This window comes from Manduca sexta, chromosome 15, assembly GCF_014839805.1.
Source record: "Manduca sexta isolate Smith_Timp_Sample1 chromosome 15, JHU_Msex_v1.0, whole genome shotgun sequence".
In the NCBI taxonomy this organism is placed as follows: domain Eukaryota; kingdom Metazoa; phylum Arthropoda; class Insecta; order Lepidoptera; family Sphingidae; genus Manduca; species Manduca sexta.
Window position 1 is genome coordinate 12,053,169 of NC_051129.1, and position 18,701 is coordinate 12,071,869.

The 18,701-nt window shown below is 40.6% G+C and overlaps 4 protein-coding genes across 6 annotated transcripts; 2 read left to right on the forward strand and 2 right to left on the reverse strand.

Annotated features, from left to right (window-relative positions):
- Positions 1 to 722: 722 nt before the first annotated feature.
- LOC115451365 (reticulon-4-interacting protein 1, mitochondrial) lies at positions 723 to 8,887 on the reverse strand. 2 transcript variants are annotated; one of them, XM_037438794.1, is made up of 7 exons: positions 8,258 to 8,887; positions 6,537 to 6,751; positions 6,247 to 6,458; positions 4,817 to 5,109; positions 4,428 to 4,731; positions 4,196 to 4,348; positions 723 to 4,119 (listed from the first exon to the last, which is right to left on the reverse strand). In XM_037438794.1, the coding sequence occupies exons 2-6, from the start codon at positions 6,736 to 6,738 to the stop codon at positions 4,217 to 4,219; spliced, it is 1,143 nt and encodes a 380-aa protein (XP_037294691.1). In that variant the 5' UTR covers positions 6,739 to 6,751; positions 8,258 to 8,887; the 3' UTR covers positions 723 to 4,119; positions 4,196 to 4,216. The 2 variants fall into 2 exon arrangements, with proteins under 2 accessions (XP_037294691.1, XP_037294690.1); XM_037438793.1 differs by having other exon boundaries at positions 6,537 to 6,757; positions 8,258 to 8,886.
- Positions 8,888 to 11,218: 2,331 nt separating this feature from the next.
- Positions 11,219 to 14,496, forward strand: LOC115451360. 2 transcript variants are annotated; one of them, XM_030179646.2, is made up of 4 exons: positions 11,219 to 11,430; positions 11,559 to 11,826; positions 11,926 to 12,043; positions 13,229 to 14,496. In XM_030179646.2, the coding sequence occupies exons 2-4, from the start codon at positions 11,611 to 11,613 to the stop codon at positions 13,612 to 13,614; spliced, it is 720 nt and encodes a 239-aa protein (XP_030035506.1). In that variant the 5' UTR covers positions 11,219 to 11,430; positions 11,559 to 11,610; the 3' UTR covers positions 13,615 to 14,496. The 2 variants fall into 2 exon arrangements, with proteins under 2 accessions (XP_030035506.1, XP_037294781.1); XM_037438884.1 differs by having other exon boundaries at positions 11,384 to 11,826.
- LOC119189394 (tryptophan--tRNA ligase, mitochondrial-like) lies at positions 12,215 to 16,938 on the reverse strand. The gene is made up of 6 exons (XM_037438883.1): positions 16,573 to 16,938; positions 16,305 to 16,499; positions 15,954 to 16,193; positions 14,296 to 14,440; positions 14,073 to 14,224; positions 12,215 to 13,959 (listed from the first exon to the last, which is right to left on the reverse strand). The coding sequence occupies exons 1-6, from the start codon at positions 16,660 to 16,662 to the stop codon at positions 13,615 to 13,617; spliced, it is 1,167 nt and encodes a 388-aa protein (XP_037294780.1). The 5' UTR covers positions 16,663 to 16,938; the 3' UTR covers positions 12,215 to 13,614.
- A 716-nt stretch (positions 16,939 to 17,654) lies between these two features.
- Positions 17,655 to 18,701, forward strand: LOC119189368 (serine/threonine-protein kinase MAK-like; the record flags this gene model as incomplete). Its single annotated transcript, XM_037438747.1, is given in 1 exon segment — positions 17,655 to 18,701. A coding segment is annotated over 1 exon segment (679 nt), but the record flags the coding sequence as incomplete, so codon positions are not given.

Genomic DNA, 18,701 nt, shown 5'->3' on the forward strand with positions numbered 1-18,701 from the left:
TGTCCATATAAAAGAAGTTAAAACTACTTTGGAACTATGGAACAAGCTGAAGACATTATTTGATGACTCGGGATTTACACGAAGAATATCACTTTTACGTAATTTAATCTCAATTCGTTTGGAAAATTGTGTCTCGATGCAGTCATACGTAACGCAAATAGTCGAAACGGGGCAGAAACTGAGTGGGACAGGTTTTAATATCAGTTATGAGTGGATCGGTTGCCTGTTGTTGGCTGGATTGACAGAGAATTTTAAGCCGATGATAATGGCGATCGAGCATTCCGGCATACAAATTACAACGGACGCCATTAGAACCAAGCTCATGGACATGGAAACGGAAGTGAGTGGAAGTAACCAATCTAACGAGGTTAGCAGTGCATTCGCAAGTAGAACGCAGAAATGGCAACATAAGAAAAATAAATTACCTATGGCCACCGCGCAAAGAACTCAATCGCAACCAAACGTCAATGTTGGCGCCAAGAGTCACGTCAAATGTTACCGTTGCAAAGAACCAGGACATTATAAGAATCAGTGTCCAAATAATTTTAACATCAACATATCTAAAAAGGAAGTGCAACGCAAACCCAATAACGTATTCAGTACAGTGTTTTTAAGTGCTCAGTTTAATAAATATGACTGGTATATTGACTCAGGAGCAAGTATGCATTTGACGGCGAATGAAGAGTGGGTAGAGAATGCAAAGTATCATAAGATAAAGGACATTTTTTTTTTTATCGTATTTGTATCGCTAACAGTGAGAGATTGCAAGTATTGTTTACCGGCGATGTGAATATTGTTACAAAGACTGATCAATGTGAATTTGAAGTTACAGTCAAGAACGTATTGTGTGCTCCAGGTTTGACTACTAACTTACTGTCAGTCAGCCAGTTAATAAAGACCGGTAATACAGTAAAATTTACCAAGAATGGTTGTGAAGTCTTCAACAAAAAAGGCGAACTGGTCGCTACAGCTATGTTGAATAATGGTGTATACAAATTAAAAGTGCCTGAAAATTTAGCAGCAAATTTGTCAGTGTCAAGTAATATATGGCATCGCAGATTAGGCCATCTTAATGACAAATATCTTAGTAAGATGAAAATAGCTGTTGAAGGTATGAATCTTCAAGAAAAGGTAGATTTTGGTAAGGCAACATGTACAATCTGTTGTGAAGGCAAACAGTGTCGTTTACCATTTGGAAATGAAGGTTCAAGAAGCAAAAGAATTGCTTCATTTAGTCCATACTGATATTTGTGGACCTATGGAGCATGAATCACTTGCTGGTTCCAGATACTTTATACTATTTATTGATGACTATAGTCGTATGTTGTTTGTTTATTTCATTAAACACAGAAATGAAGCTTTAAGATGTTTCAAAGAATTTAAAGCTAAAGTTGAAAAACAAAGTAATAAGAAAATAAAGATTCTAAGAAGTGACAACGGATGTGAGTACTGTAATAAGAAATTTGATTCATTTCTCAAAGAGGAGGGTATAATTCATCAAAGGACTACCCCATATACCCCTGAACAAAATGGCTTATCAGAGCGCAATAATCGTACTATTGTAGAGAAAGCCAGGTGTCTGCTATTTGATGCAGGTATGGGTAAAGAGTTCTGGGCAGAAGCCACTAATACTGCTGTTTACTTACTTTAAATGAAAGAACTCCTTATGAAGTCTGGACTGGCTGTGAGCCTGATATAAGTCACCTCAGAATATTTGGTAGCACCGTCATGGCCCATGTTGCTAAAGAGAGGCGCCATAAATGGGACAGAAAATCAGAAAAGCACATTCTTGTGGGCTATCCAGATGACATCAAAGGTTATCGAATATTCAACCCTAGAACAAAACGTGTGATAATAAGCAGGGATGTTATTGTCATGGAAGAAGAAAAGAATCTTGATGTTAGCTTACCGATTATTGAAAATATAGAAAATTCATCTTCAGTGCGGGAGATATCTGACAAGGACACATCAAGTTCAGAAGATGTGATTGGAGGTGATACAGTATGTAAACCATCAGATTACCCAGATGACCCTTATGTTCCCAGTGAACATGAAGATGGTTATGACTTACCTGAGAAGCGGGTAAGACCCATCCGAACCAAGAGGAAGCCTGAGCGATATCGGATGACTAATATGTGTATATCTGAGGAAGCATTTGATGATGCAAATGGACTATCCCTAGAAGAAGCATTACAGGGAGCAGAAAAGGAAAATTGGCTATTGGCAGTCAAGGAGGAACTTCAGTCTTTTGAGGACAGCAATGCATGGGAGCTAGTGGATAAGCCAAAGAAGGGTGAAACTGTAGTGAAGTGTAAGTGGGTGCTACGTAAAAAACTAGACAATGATAATAACATTAGATACCGTGCTCGTTTGGTAGCCAAAGGCTATATGCAGAAGCAAAATGTAGACTATGTAGAAACTTTTTCACCTGTGGTTAGGCATTCAACCTTAAGGTTATTGTTTGCATTATCTGTGAAACTTGGGTTAGAAGTTATGCACCTTGATGTCACTACAGCATTCCTAAATGGGGACCTTGAGGAAACAATCTATATGGAAGCACCTGAATGTTTGCTAGAATCTAAAGATAACTGTAATAAAACGGTAGTTAAATTAAACCGAGCTATATATGGTCTTAAGCAGTCCTCAAGGGCCTGGTATAGGAAAGTGGATGATTATCTAGTTAGCCTTGGTTATAAGCGATATAAATTAGAACCATGTTTGTACACAAAAAATAATGATCATAAAAAGACAATAGTAACCTTGTATGTAGATGACTTTTTTGTGTTTACAAATGATATTAGTGAATGTAATAATTTAAAAAAGGTATTGGCTTCAAAGTTCAAAATAAAAGATTTAGGTCAGGTTAAAAATTGTTTAGGAATGGCTGTTAATATTGATAAAGTTAAAGGCACAGTTACATTAAGCCAAGAAAATTATATTAATCAGTTATTAAATAAATTTAATATGGCAGGTTGTAAAGTAGCTGACACACCTTTAGAGACTAAATTAAATATTAACTTTAATAACAATTGTGAAAAGCGTATACCCTATCAGCAACTCATTGGTGGGCTAATGTATTTAGCTGTGTTGACTAGACGTGACATTGCATATTCAGTTAGTTTTCTGAGTCAATTTAATAATTGCTATAATCTTGAAACTTGGGCATATGCAAAACGAATTTTGAAATATCTTAAGAAAACTAAACATTTTGGATTAAAATATACTAAATGTGGTAAGTCAAATTTAGAAGGGTTTGTAGATGCAGATTGGGGGAATAATGTTATAGACAGAAGATCTTATACAGGTTTATGTTTTATGTTAGCAGGTAGTGTAGTTTCATGAGAGGCAAAGAAACAAAAAACAGTTGCCCTCTCAAGTACTGAAGCTGAATACATGGGCATAACTGATGCTTGCAGGGAAGCAATTTATTTGATTATTTTGTTAAAAGAAATAACTGTTGAGTCATACACCATTAATTTATTTAATGATAATCAGGGTGCAATTAAGTTGATCTCAAATAATTGCTTCAATAAAAGAACTAAACATATAGATGTCCGCTACCATTTTTGTAAAGAATGTGTTACTAAAAAGTTTGTAGAACTTAAGTATTTAGAAACTGCTGAAATGCCTGCGGACCTTTTTACAAAGGGATTGGGTAACACTAAGCATTATTATTTTATGCAGTTGTTAGGTATACAGAATGTAAAAAATGTTTAATATTTTTTTGAGAAACTGTTAATTGTTGTGTGCCCATATTATTTTGGTAAGTGCGGTTGTTAGATCTGTACCAAAATAATTAATAGCGCCATCTGTTGTGTCTATGGTGAACATGTTAGTTATAAACCACAAAGCATAACTGTGTAAAGTGAAGCAGTCACTTGAGCGTCCCTGTCCAAAGAAACTGTGTGTTATAATTACAAGTTTTGTTTTATTGCTCTAACATTACACACCACAATTATTGTTTGTCACCGTATTAATTTTAGTGACAATTCACGCTCTGGTGTGTAAGTAAGTACATGTTTGCTTTTGGGACTATCGGAACTGATACTAACAGTGGACGATATGCGTTCTAAATTTATTCATAATAATAATGTGTTCTGTGGTGTCGCCCGCTCGGCTCTGTAAAATATTGTGAAATAAAATTAGCGAATCGCATGCAAACAAAAAAAAGTGAATTTAAAGTAATAATAAGTACCATGTCGCGATATATAAGCTGTTACTGTTGTGTCGGGTCCGTCGGGTCGGTGAAGTCCAGCACGAGCTTGCCGCGCGCCCCGCCGCCCGCCGCGCGCGCGTACGCCTCGCGCGCCGCCGCCCACGCGTACACGCGCTCCACGCACACCGAGAACTGCAACCACACGCACCGTCAGCCGCCGCGCGTCGCGCCGCCGCGCCGCCACCCGCCGCCACCCGCCGCCCGCACTCACCTGCCCCGCCTCCGCCAGCCGCCGCAGCAGCTCGATGTCCGCGGCGCGCGGCATGAAGTACACCCAACGCACGTGCGGGGGCGCCCACACGGCAGCGCCGGGCGGACGCGCGGACTGCGCACTACAGGCGCGCGCGTTCTGCGCCAGCAAACTCAGTGCGGCCGATGCGAATCCCAAACCCAATCCTCGCTCGTCGGCCTCTCGCAATAACGGAGTCGTCAGCGTCACATAGCGCCCGAACCGCCAGCGTCGTGCGCTCGCTTCCCAACCGCCGAGGCCGGCGCAGTCCACGATTGCGTCGAACCTGCTCGCGAGAGAAGCAATGCGACGATGATAGGTTCAGCAGCGCTGAAATACAGACGAAGACGAGGCCCACGATGCATACTCACGGGCCGGCACGTTCCAGTTGCGCATCATAGTCGGGCGCGAGACGGTCGAGTGCGTCGACGGCGCCCAGTTGTAGCGCACGCGCACACAGGTCGGGCGAACAGCCGACCACCACGTTCGCGCGCTCGCGCACCAGCAGCTGCAGCGCCGCGTGCCCCACGCCGCCCAGCCCCAGCAGCAGCACGCGAGCGCGCGGGCGCGGCGCGGCAGCCCGCACGGCGCCGCACGCCGTCAGCCCCGCGTACAGCGCGCCCGCCGCCGCCGCGTCCGCCAGCGCGCGCGGCGCCGGCCCCGCCTGCACACACACACACACACACACACACACGCATGGTGTGGTAGTCTGGGTACTTATTGTTTGTGTGACATTTTGTTATCTGCGTTTGTCTCACTAGAGTACGTTGTGAATTATACTCCGATGACCGACGGCCTCACATTGTTCAGACATGAGAGCTGCAGCGCATTGTCAGCAGTCACCTCGCCAATACTTATACACCGCAACGCTTCGCCGCACCGTTAGCCTCGGTTCACAGTTCACACGGTATTGTCCAGCATGATTCTTTTACAGTATACGTCTTAATGAATAAATAGTAGCATATACGTTTCCATGGAACCGTTAACACGTCATTAATGCTGCAAAAAATACGTACTCCGTTTATATATATATACGAATACTGAACGAACTTGTCAAGCAAATCGAATGAACTTTAACATATCGATGCCTTCTACGCATAAGGTCGTAAGGCTTAGAGTGTTTTTTTTCAGGAGAGCTGTGTTTGTAAGTTTTGATGATATAAGTAGTTTGTGCAACATTTTCAACCGATGTTTTTGCATAACGCAGCCCGATATGCACCATAACAATAGGTTCGCCAAATATATCATGCGGCGGAATACACAAAGCGAAAAGTGGGTGCAGTAGTTACGCCTCTGAGTACTCCTAAAGTGATAAATGACAAGTGCGTGTGCCTCGTTAGAAATAGTAACGAGGGAAAATCCGACAGTGCAGCTCCGAGCAAAACATATCTTTGGAAACACACTGGACTGGGGGTACTACGTCCCAGTTAGAATGGATTAACTTATCTTCGAAGACATGTGATCGATGATGACTTAATCATCTCGAACATCATCAATCACCCTCAGAGCATCCTTTATGGAACATCGTGAATGACATGTAGACCCTATGTCCCTTCGCATGACCAACGACATCCGACAGCCTGTGGGTTAGAGCTATTGCAGCTACAAAACCCAATCTGTAACCCGGAAACATCTATCATACTCGTAATTCTGAGCACCTATAGGTAAGCCCTGCTTATATTCCGGTCTACAGGTATTTACTTACTGCAATTAGCATCGTGGCGTGATAACTCATATTAAGTGGAAGCATATTAATTATAATATGAAAATAATTGTTACAAAACATAGCCAGGTCGATTACCCAGGAGTCGCGTACGACGACGTACTGTGCGTGCGTGCCCTGCCGGTGCGGCGGCACCACGCCCCACACGCGCTCGCCGCGCCGCAGCCGCGCCGCCGCGCCCGCGCGCTCCACCACGCCCACGAAGTCGCGCCCCGGCACCAGCGGGAACTCCACGCCCTCGCCGCCCTCCGCCGCGCGCAGCGTGTTCAGCACGCGCGCGCCGTACCCGCCTGCCGACACCGCGGATGCTCAGTGCTGGTCGCCGCCCGCCGCCCGCCGCGACCTGCGGCCTCACCACCGACTCTCACCTAGCATGGCGACGTCGAGAGGGTTGACGGAGGCGGCGTGCACGCGCACCAGCAGCTCGTCGGGCGCGCGCAGCGCCGGCACGCGCGCCTCCTCCAGCCGCGGCTCGGCGGGCTCGTAGCCGTGCACCCGCCACGCGCGCATGCGCCCGCCCGCCGCCGAGCTCGTGCACCGAGCGGCTGCGCGCAACACCACCGCCGACATCCTCGTCTGCCCGCTGCAACTTGTAGACATACAAAACTAATCATTCTTTATAGGATTACAATCAATAAAAAAGTTACATTTACAGGCGGCGCCAATTTTCTAAATCGATCCTTGGTAGTTACGAAGGAGGTCGATCGAGAAGTTCGCCCACGGCTTTATTTTTCAGAGGTGCTATCGCCCGTTTCGCAAAATCATTTCTATATCACTACTGTAGCGGTTATACGCGACTGTACCAGTGTACTTTACTTGTATGTTATTATTTATAATATAAGCACTCATTGCTCTAGAATGTAGACTAGTCACTCATTGTACAACCATCAAGTACAATAAACAGTTATTATGTAATTCTGTGTTTCAATCATCAATCACCTGCATGTACCCCAAAAATGGTAAGTAGTCATTTTGTAAAGGATTTATTTATAACATAAGTTTAGTAATTATAACAGGATAAAAATACTCAGTGCATGTTTGGTGATAAAAAGTTTCTTTATTATTTATCAAACATATAAAAATGTAAAAAATATTACATGAGCATTACATATAATGACAGTTGATAAGATGATGCCACCAGGAATAACAAAAGATAATGTAAATGGATTTTAACCTTTTCAAAGGAAGCAATTAGAAACATTATGCAAAGTGAATTTATGGACGGGGGCTAAAGCACAACCACCTTAAGAGCTGTAGCTACCAGGAAACTTCCTTAGGGGACTGATTATTATTTTGGAAGATATAATTAAGATCTGCATACAACAATTATTAAAACAATGTAAAGTCAATGTAAAAATCAGCAATATAAAAAACACCTTATTATGAGAATCAATCGGCTTACTTATAAGAAACAAGAAATCCATGGTATCTGAGATTTGAGTACTTTTAATGTTTTTAGGATAATGGGACTTATATTTTTGTTTAATTGTAGTACTTTATTTTAAGCTTAATAATATACTAGCTTTTGCTTGTAGCTCCACTCAGTATATATTTATAGCATTCAAACAGAAATGGCATGCTACTTCATCTTATAATATGTAATATTATTATTTATTATTTATTAACACTTTGTACACATGGTATACAGGCGGACTTAATGCCATGGGCATTCTCTCCCAGTCAACCTTGGGGTGGTGTAGAGAGGACGGAGGTAGGTGTATAATAAAAGAAGTGAAAAACAAATAAGAAGAGAAATAGTAAACAAATGTAATTAAAACATACTCGCATATATAAATATATAGATATATATATAAAAAAAAAAAATACATATATATATACATATATAAAAATAAATAAATATATAAATAATATCTATAATATCTTACAGCAAAACCTACAATCACATAGGTATAAATCAAAAGTCAATTAAACTACAAATTTGACCAGATAACAGTTATTGGAAGATTTTTCTTGGGTTTTCACTGTCATGAATAATATAAAACCATATATTACTTAGGGTATAGGGCTTTCGGTCAGAGGCAAGAAGACTAGTCTCTGATTACTTAATTATTTGAATATTATGACTCACCAAATCCTGGTCTCAGCTATTCAGGTCTCCTGGGCCAAAAAATGTTCGCTGCCCCTTTTCTGATGACCTTTTTTTAAACACACCTTTAAACCTCGAAGAGGTAAACAGAGGCGCAACCAATGCACCTACTTTTTGGCTTGCCTTTTTCTGTCGCAATAATATAGGTATTGCTGCAATGGTACTACGCCGAAGAGAGTTGAAAAAGTTAAAGATCTCCGGAGGGAAATATCCGGTGCAAACCCTACCTACGCTTAGCTACCTATAGAAAACTTCGATATTTGAGTCAACACGGGTAAATCAGTTGTGACTATGTTGACATGTTGCATTGACTCAATGGTTCCAGTTCCTTCCAGTTTCCACCAATGATATTCGAATAATAGGGTATAAGGTTTCTACTTCATAAATACTACTTCATAAGGCATTTAATAACAGTTTATAACTTAGACAAAAATACGTGAACTATAATTATATTTAAAACTTTCCGAGACAATTATTTTCTACAGACTACCAACTAATATAAGAACTGAACTAGAATAAGAACTTTTACTTTTGTCAAAATTAAAGAAAAAAACATAACCTATATTTTATAAAATACAGTGCGCGCCAGAGGGTTGACACTTAGAACATTTAGTGTAATGATGTTAGGGTCAGGGTTTTCTAAGAATGACTATGTATCTTATTTTCGTACCATAGAGTTTATTTTTGGATGACAAAACTTTAGGTTACATCTAGTACCAACATAATAGACCTAAAGTCTAGAAAAAATGTTGGCTATCATGATAGCTGACAATTGGCCGCCATTATTTATGCTAGTTTGTTATTGTTGGACTTTAATTTCTAATTCTGTATAATTGCGATTATATATTGTAACGACACAGCAAATGTCAAGCAAAGCCAGCGATGCAGCCATGTGTTAAGCCAAGTCAAAGCCAAAGCCAAGCCAAGCCAAAGCCAAAACTAAAGCCATGCCACGGAGGTTGAATGCCGCAACTTCCACTCGAGCCAGCCAGCAGTATCAATATTGCCTATGGTCCGCTGTTGATTGTTCGTGACATGACATCCAACTGTTAAATGACGGGTATAAAAACTCTGATAAAAACCCAAGGCATTCATTTCAATGGACATATAATTGTGTGCACTAGTATAAGGCGAAACGCTGTCCGAATAATAAAACATAATCTCTGAAGTAAGTTGTATTTATATTTCTCCCTTCTGTTTTACTATAATAACATCACCCCTGTATTATATCCTGTCCCACCACTGTTGGGCACGGGCCTCCTCTACTACTGAGAGGGATTAGGCCTTAGTCCACCACGCAGGCCTAGTGCGAATTGGCAGACTTCACACACCCTCGAAATTCCTATAGATAACTTCTCCGGTATGCAGCTTTCCTCACGATGTTTCCCTTCCCTGTTAAAGTAAGCGATAATTCACAAAGAATACATACATAATTTTTAGAAAAATTAGATGTGTGTGCCTTTTAGGTTTTGAACCTGGATTTGGACATTCGTCTCGGCAGTCCGTTCCACAACCAACACGGCTATCGCCGCTTTTTAATTGCGATTACATTTAATAATAACTTGTGCTTTTGTCAAATATTGATTGTCAAATTGAGCCTGCTCCTCCGTTTCGTGTATATTTTTCTTTAAGAGATGTGTTTCGTGTGTGTTTACGAAATGATGACTCTTATAATAAGAGTATCACGGATTAATAAGAGTCTTATTATTCCTAGATCAAGACTCCAATTGTGTTTACATTTGTATATTTCATTTATTTTGTGTGTAACAATGGAGAAAAGAACTAATAAAAAGACACTTGCGAAATTTATAAATTTGTCTCTGCAATGATTGTAATCATAGTAAATGTCAATTGGACGGAAAAGATCATAATATCTGTAATATCTGCTATCATATTGTTCAATTTCTATATAAAATTGGCTATAAATAACGGAAAATTAAACTGTAATGAATTTTTAAGTAAGATACATAAACTGAATACATATACATAAGAAATTCGCGAACACTATTGTGTATATTGTGACAATAATTTTTTATTACATGAAGGGAATTATTAAAAATTGTACATGTTTTCATTTTAATAATTCAAATTAAATCATAATTTATACTTATGTAAAATTTATGGTCAGCAATTATTATCGATATAATATAATCGGCATCATATTATCCATTGAATAAAAAACGTGCCTTTTTTTTGGTTTCGCGGAGAAAGTGATTATGACTACTGCCCAGCCTTCGTGGGGAGGCGACTGGGCAGTTATGTTGGAATCACCGTGCCTTACAACCCGGCGTTGAGTCGTCTGGATTTCATGATGACCTTCAGGCGACGGCCGAGCAGAGTCCCTAACTTATGTACAACGTACCGCATACCAAATAAAACTCCGCGGTGGCCTTCTTCGGCGCATTAGAGACGGCTACGAGCTTCCTATGACGAAAGTGTCTAAGTCGTCGTCCACAGCCGGCCTTGAGCGGTTCCACCTGGTACGGCCCATCTCTTATGGGGGAACGGAGGCTCAGAAGCCCCAGCGTAACCCAAGGATGCCCTCAGCGTCAACGGCAGTATGAGGCCTACCTCCCATACTACCGTCCATCCCGGGGGTCACTACAATGTGCGAAATGTGCAAAACGTACTCTAGGAGCGGACGGCTCCTTGCCGCCCGCCGACGATCCCGATGGCGGCCCCTATTAGTCGTCTTTTACGACAGACAGGGGATACCGTGGTGTAATTCTCCAAACAACCTAACCCCATAAGAGGCCTTGCGTCATTTTTATGCATAATGTTGATGTGACAAAATCTTATCTAAACTGTGTTCATGTATATGTACGGGCGCCTAAAATTAATGTACTAAGTGCCGCTTCTTCTTACGTAGTATATTACTTGCTCTATGGTGCACGCTATAAAAAAACATTGCTTTATTATAGTCACGGGTACATGTCGTTCAGCCGATAAAAAAACAAAAATACAATGCTATAAATTATACACAATTATTTAAATTCCATAAACAGGGGAGAAATTGTATTATATGGAAAGGGCTCAATAGACTTGTTTTGCAGAGCAGTAATAAATTTAAAAAAGAATCCTGTGACACCTGTGAAAACTGACAACTCTGTTGACAACTTCAATGTTGATCAAGTTTCTAGTTTATTTCATACTTCGTAAGTTTTTTGTCTCCAAGCTGACACAGACACAGCATGCAACAAATTCTTTTAGTTTATATTATTTCTTAGCTATCTATTAACTATATTTTATTTTAGTTCATAGAACATTTGGTGTTACATTACAGTAAATGCTTAATTAGCAAAGCGCACCCCGTATAATGTTTCGAAGACGCCGATATGACCGCCGCCGTTTTGACAAGGTGTAGAGTGAGTTCGGAACAACTGGATCTGCTTTTGTCGTTTATGGAAGATCATCCTGACTTTGCCGCGGGAAAACAATCTATTTACTCTCGATTTAGTTCGTGTAAGTTGTGGCGGCTTCTAGCGGAGCGCTTGAACGCGGTAGCTGCAGGCAGTGGCGGCGCACACAAATCTCCCGATAAGTGGTGTCGGGTGGGTCTCACTTCAAGTATAATATTTATATTGTTATTGAATGCCGCGCCCCGGCTGTGGAACTCGAATCGTCCATAATTTTATGTGTAACTTACGCAGTATTGGGCCGACATCAAATATAAAGCGCGAAAGAAGTCTGCGGCGGGCGGCGCGCTCGGGGACCTGTCGAGCGCTGAGGAGCGTCTGCAGAACATATTCAACAACGGAGGACGGGATAGTGAGTTACTATTATAACTTTGCAACGTTATACCAATCCTTTTTATAGTAACGGTGAGGTATGATCAATAGTTATAAGAGTGAATATGCCAGTTTGTTTACCATTTCATCCTAACTTAAGAAAAATAACACAGGAGCACTTAGCACTCTAGGTAAATTTACAAGATCAATGTTTTTTTTCCCCATGCCACTATTTATTTATTTGAACACTTTGTACACATGGTACATAAGCAACCTCTTGTTAGAAAATTAATGTCATATATGTATTTTTAAATTAGTTTACATCATAGTTCTGTTATTATAAATACATTATTTAAAGGAAATCATCATCAAAGATTTGAACCAGTTGATAAAAAGAATGAATCATTAGTAGATATAAATTTTCAAACTCTTCAGAATTGACACAACCCAGGACAGCCCATCTCTCTTTACATGCCATTGTGGCATGTTTCTCTCTTAAACAAATAATAAAATTTATCTGGTTTCCATATAAATATAAATTGATTTCATCTGTAGTATACCGAGTCATGTTGACATTGCGTTACTAAATGAATACACATCTTCACATAAGCTGATATTGTGTCAAAAATCATCAATGAATATCAATGAATAATAAATATTTTTATAAAACATCTTGGTTTTTAATTTTTTGATCGTTTTATAGTTTAAAGTGAATATGGCATATGTGTGAATGTATTTCTGATGGAAAGTGTGATGTTACCCCGGCGACGAATTCTCTTAGAGTAGTAGTATTGGCATTAGGATGCATAAAATTAAAATGACTTTATTAATATTTATTTTGTTCAAAACTTACCCTATTTTATTTTACATCTACGACTCAAGTAACTTATTGTAAAATGTTATTTTCCAGTTGATAAGTATGTGGTTTCATTGAGTAATGCAAGGTGAGAATGACCATGTATATGGGATTTGTTCAAAACAAAAATGTAGTTTTCTAGTAATTCGCTTCTTAAATCATTCATTTCAGTCTCAATCTGTTTTGTCCACCATTCCTAAACTTTGTCTCTCATTCACACTTCTTTTTTTCATCTCGCTAACACACTTTTTACATTCTGATGACTCATAATATATGTGATGCTCATAATATAAGAACTCGAGTCTATTCTCTTAGTTAAACTAATTATATTATTATCTACTAGAACAATACTTTTTGTTCTCTTAACAGTCACAACGGGTAGCGGTAGACGCGGCAGTCACTCAGACGAAGAACGCAAACCCACGCCTTTAGAGGACGACATGCGGTCTGAAGACTCTGCGACTGGTGGCGGCGAGGGTACACGCCTTAATACTGAGGAATTGCTCGCCGAAGCCGCATTACGTAGCGCACTTGCAGCAGAGAAACAAGCAGAGGCCGTAGTGCAAGCAGTGGATTTGTTGCGCGACCTGGTAACACTACTGCGCGAGCGCGTGCCTGCGCCGTCGGTCGCTGCCACGCACGCCGCGCACGCGCCGCACTCCGCGCACGCTGCCCACGCCGCTCATCCCGCGCCTCTCGTAGAGCATGCGCTGGCGCCGTTGCAGCACCACGTCACACAGCACCTCCGTCTCTAATCATCGGCGTCGAGCTGCGGCGCGCGCCGTGTCCGCCAGAACAGTCGCCGAAAGGCCCAGGCGCGTTGCCACGTCCTCGTACACCTCGTCGGCGCGCACGCGCGCTCTCGCCGCGCCCAGCCGCAGCACGTCGCGCAGCACTGCGGGCCGCTCCAGCAGGCGTGCGGCTCGCTCTCGCACGGGACGTATGGCTGAGCAAAGCGCGGAGGCGACGACTCGCTTATATTGAGCTGTTGTCAAGCCCTCTGCTTCTTCCACCGCCTCTTCGGGCAGCTTATCTTCGGCAAGGCAATGTAACATCACCAGATTCGACACGCCCGGCCTCGACTCCGGGTCGAACGTCACCTGAAATATAATTACGTTTAGTAAGGAATATTCTGTCCTTTGTAAAACTAGGATATACATAAAAAAATAGAAACATCCCTGTTGATCACACGTCGCGACGCGGTGACACTAACCTGAGGCGTAAAATCGGTTACGGCTTTTCTCACTTTCAGTTCGATGACAGAGTCGGGGTCGCTTAGCAGAATCCGCGACTTGGGATCGGAGTCCGATTTGGACATTTTCTTGGTAGGATCTCGTAGACTTCTCAACCGCTCGCTACCATCCCCTGTGAAGCGCACATCGTCAAACGACCAATAGTAGAAAACAGGGATATGTTGATGAAGCAACTAAATCCACCTGATAGAATGGCTTGCGGCGTGGGGAAAACTCGTCCGTAGCGGTGGTGGAAGGTGCGCACGAGCTGCGCCGCCACTTGCAGGTGCTGCAGTTGGTCGATGCCCACGGGCACGTGCGTGCCGCGGTACACCAGCACGTCTGCCGCCTGCACACGTGCATCACCAATTTCACCCATTCAACTATTAAATGTTAATGATTGCATTCATTGTATTTATTTATCCCCTTGGCGTAAAGTTATAACTTACGCAAAGAATATTTGTTATGAGTGGACTGAGCTGACCCATCCAACTACGAAGTGAATACTGGTAGAAATGTGTGGGAAACACAAAGCCATCCAAATACTTAAAGAATCTTATTGGACTGCATATCTTTGTTTTCTTTTATTTGTTCCTGGTATTGCTTGGCCAATTTCTGGATAAAGACCCATTTCTAACATTTCAAACAAATAATTATGATAGATTTTTAATAAGTTTTTATGGGTTAATAGCTCCATTTAATCAGCTTTTAGGTCCTTGGCAATAATGAATGATTGATTTTTACTTGGCCATAACAATTTAATTTTCCATCCAAAATAATTGTAATTAAAATATGTAGACAGTGATATGTTCCACAGTATTATTCTCGTTGTATTTGACAATCGCTGAATATGTCAAATAAAAAAGAAAGTTAATGTAAAAAAAATCTACAATATGGCCAATCACAACATATTGTTATTGGATTGGATAAATAATTCTTTACTAAAATCCAACAATATATACAGATTGTAAATTTAGGAATACTATTATGTAGACAATGAACATTAGGCTAACGTTTTTACTTTTTTATAGACAATGCATTAATTATATTATTTTTTATATAATTACATATATAAATAAATGAGATTTTGTGAATATTTTGTAATTTTGTTTGAAATAAATGCAGAAATAGAATTATTGGACACAAATAGCTTATGTCTTGGATGAGATTAATATATTTATAGGTTACTATTTATTCTGAAAAATTTACAGTAGAACTTTAATTCCTGAAAAGGTGTTTCAAGTTGGCATGAGTGTAATCAACACCTAATAAATGAAATATCATGATGGTTTACAAAAGTTTTGTAAACCATCATGATATTTAATTGGAAAACATTATGTGTTATTATTATTTACGGTTGTCAGACATTTTTTTTAAATTTAACAAAAGGCATACCACTTTTGGAATCCACATTATAACCAACATATTATCAATATAATGTTATCTTACTATCCTATAATTGTGGAAAAATGTACCTTCACCATAGTGAGTGTGATAACATCCTGTGTGTCTAAACATACTGTTTGTACCATAATAAGCAATCAAATATGAAATTCTGATATAACACCTATCCCAATAATATTACTTCCTTTAAAGTTTACACTACAATAATATCTGTAACCATACAGAAGTGATCACTATCTGCTTACAATGTGATAAATTATACATAAGTAAATTTAAGAACATAGGTACTATTGGCACTACTTTGCCAATGCTGAATGATTTATCCCAAGAAGTCCATAATATAGGATTAGGTTTTCCCAGAGAAATTGTGATCAATGTGGTGCGTGGTTTTATAATCAGACATGTAAATTATCCATATACCATTACATGCACAACATTAATTAAAATTAAATATTTACCTGAAGGACAGGATATAGTAACAAACCAATTGGGACTTCTTTCATTTTGGCAGACTTCTCTTTGTATTGTGGCAAATGAGCTAATCGTGCATTGGTGGCAAGGCACGCAAGAAGCCAGCAGAGCTCTGCGTGACGCGCCACTGATGATTGCACAAACATAATACTGCGTTCAGGATCCACACCACTCGCCAGCAGGTACGCAGTTAACTCCAGTGTGTTCGCGTGCAACGAATCTGGATCCTGTGCATACACATTGACTATTCAAATAACATGTGCAAGGCTGTGCTTGTGGAGAGAGACCTACTTGCATCTCATGCCTCGTAAATTGAATATGGAAGACTGGAGTCGTACCTGGTGTGTGGTGAGCGAGTGCAGGTCAGCTATAAAAAGCATTAGATCGTCACCGCTGTCCTGCAGCCGCACGCAGCGGCGCACTGCCCCGAAGTAGTTACCGATGTGCAGCGTGCCTGTCGGCTGCAAGCCCGACACCACGCGCCGCGGCCACGCCGCCTCGCTCGCGGATGGGATAAGCTCCGATTGCTCGCTCTACGACATTATCGAAATTAAGCATTGCGCCGCTACTTTTCGACAAAGGTTATGATATTGCTTCACTTCCAACCTTATTGCTGTATTTCCTGATGATAAAACTGTTTTGACATTGCTGTATGTATTTGTTGCAAGGGAATATGCACCTTCGGATAAAAGTCATAATTATAGTCCCCGAGAACAGACAAAAATGTATTTAATTCATTCAATGATAAATAAATCACAATGTGCGGATTGTAAGAAATACTATGTCACATTTGCTAAAACATTGATTTCAGAACAAAACAAATAGCAAGTTCAGTTCTAATATCTAAAATGTACTATATTTGTGCAAGAAATAAAAATGTAGGGCAAAGAGAATTATAATATATATGGAAATTCAATCCTATCAATATTGACATCTCAATAATTCTCACAATCCGTAATAAGAATGACAATTGACAGCTGTTGCTATTTTTTTTCTTCGTCCCTAGAGGACAGGTCTTACGACCATACTGCCTAGTCTCAGCTGATACATAACATAACAGAACTTACAGACGTCAATTTTTTTAATTTATTCATAGCCACGGATACACGGCCTTCAGTTAGAATCGTGAGAAAAATTATCGAGATAATTAGCAATGAATAACGAAAGCGTAAACAAAAATGATCTACGAGGTTGACAAAGCTTTTGTTATGTATATAAGTAGATGCTAAATTAAATTGCATATACCTACTTATATAGGTCGAAAAATACTTATAACCGCCAACTTTCACTCATTTACTTACAGTTCTAAAATTTTTTCATCGAATTTAAAACTGGAGTCTATAATATATATATGTTATCTATCTATTGGTATATATCCATTATCCAGATATATTATAGTTACAGATTTTCCTATTCGGACGGGCCCTGTTTGAAATTTGCCGCGGGCCCTTTACTATGTAGTTACACCACTTCAAAGAAACCCAACATAACCATTATTTTTATTAAAATAAAGCTCTTATTAAAGTTAAATTAAACATTTGCACACTGACATATAGTATTTTTTGTTGTGATATCTGGAAAATATATTGTATAAAATAAGTCTTCTGAGGTGGTGATCACGAGAATATCTTCTTTGGGACAAAAAAACGCGCGCGGTGACTGGGGCGGTTTCTATGGTGACGAAAAATATATAATAGAACACATTATTTTTCAAGAAAAATGTATTGTATAACGCAAATTCTATTTGTGTACACGAGTAACAACTTCATTTATTTACTAATAATACCTACTTGTGAAATTATATTATGCACTATTGTAAAATCATATTATTAATATTATTATATGGATACAGCTTTACAGAACGGAGCTTTATGGACTTGACATCAGTAGAAATTTCGTTCGCTATTTAATTCTATACGAATAAGTAAATTGCAAGAGAATTTAGTTATGTGGTGACAATAATTGATTAAAATGACTTGGTAGCAGTTGTAAGTGCAGAATTTGTACGCTGTGTGGTCGAATAAGCGACGAGGCACCGTAGCGGCAGCTGGCCGCCATGAACCGGTATGTGGTGTTACAGCAACTCGGCGACGGCACGTACGGGTCAGTGGTGCTCGCACAGCGACGAGACACCGGCGAGAAGGTGGCCATCAAGCGCATGAAACGCAAATACTATTCTTGGGACGAAGCGATGAATTTGCGTGAGGTTAAATCTTTAAAGAAGCTTAATCACGCTAACATTGTCAAACTACGAGAGGTCATACGCGAGAATGACACTTTATACTTTGTATTCGAGTACATGCGCGGCAATTTGTACCAGTTGATACGCGACGCGGAGCGACCATTTCCTGAGCCGGTGCTGCGCAATATCATATACCAAGTGTTACAGGGCCTTGCGCACATGCATCGACATGGTTTCTTCCACCGAGATCTGAAGCCCGAGAATTTGTTGTGTTGTGGTCCCGAATTGGTGAAGATCGCTGATCTGGGTTTGGCGCGCGAGGTACGCTCGCGGCCGCCCTACACAGACTATGTCTCGACGCGTTGGTACCGCGCTCCCGAGGTACTGCTACACGATACGCGCTATGGCGCGCCCATTGACTTGTGGGCGCTCGGCTGTATCACTGCCGAACTCTACACGTGTCGTCCGCTGTTTCCCGGCAACTCTGAAATCGATCAGTTGCACAAAATCTGCGCGATCCTGGGCACGCCCGACCGCGACGATTGGCCCGAAG

Bases quoted from the DNA above. Each gene is read 5' to 3' on its own strand.
- LOC115451365 (XM_037438794.1), bottom strand. From the start codon at position 6,738: ATGTCGGCGGTGGTGTTGCGCGCAGCCGCTCGGTGCACGAGCTCGGCG. The intron at 5,110-6,246 runs GTAATCGACCTG...GTGTGTGTGCAG, and splicing joins TCGTCGTACGCGACTCCTGG to GCGGGGCCGGCGCCGCGCGC. The intron at 4,349-4,427 runs GTGAGTGCGGGC...GTGTGGTTGCAG, and splicing joins GGCTGGCGGAGGCGGGGCAG to TTCTCGGTGTGCGTGGAGCG.
- LOC115451360 (XM_030179646.2), top strand. From the start codon at position 11,611: ATGACCGCCGCCGTTTTGACAAGGTGTAGAGTGAGTTCGGAACAACTG. The intron at 11,827-11,925 runs GTGGGTCTCACT...TAACTTACGCAG, and splicing joins CTCCCGATAAGTGGTGTCGG to TATTGGGCCGACATCAAATA. The intron at 12,044-13,228 runs GTGAGTTACTAT...TTCTCTTAACAG, and splicing joins CAACAACGGAGGACGGGATA to TCACAACGGGTAGCGGTAGA.
- LOC119189394 (XM_037438883.1), bottom strand. From the start codon at position 16,662: ATGACTTTTATCCGAAGGTGCATATTCCCTTGCAACAAATACATACAG. The intron at 16,194-16,304 runs GTACGACTCCAG...GTGTATGCACAG, and splicing joins ACTCGCTCACCACACACCAG to GATCCAGATTCGTTGCACGC. The intron at 14,225-14,295 runs GTGGATTTAGTT...TGCGCTTCACAG, and splicing joins GCCGCAAGCCATTCTATCAG to GGGATGGTAGCGAGCGGTTG.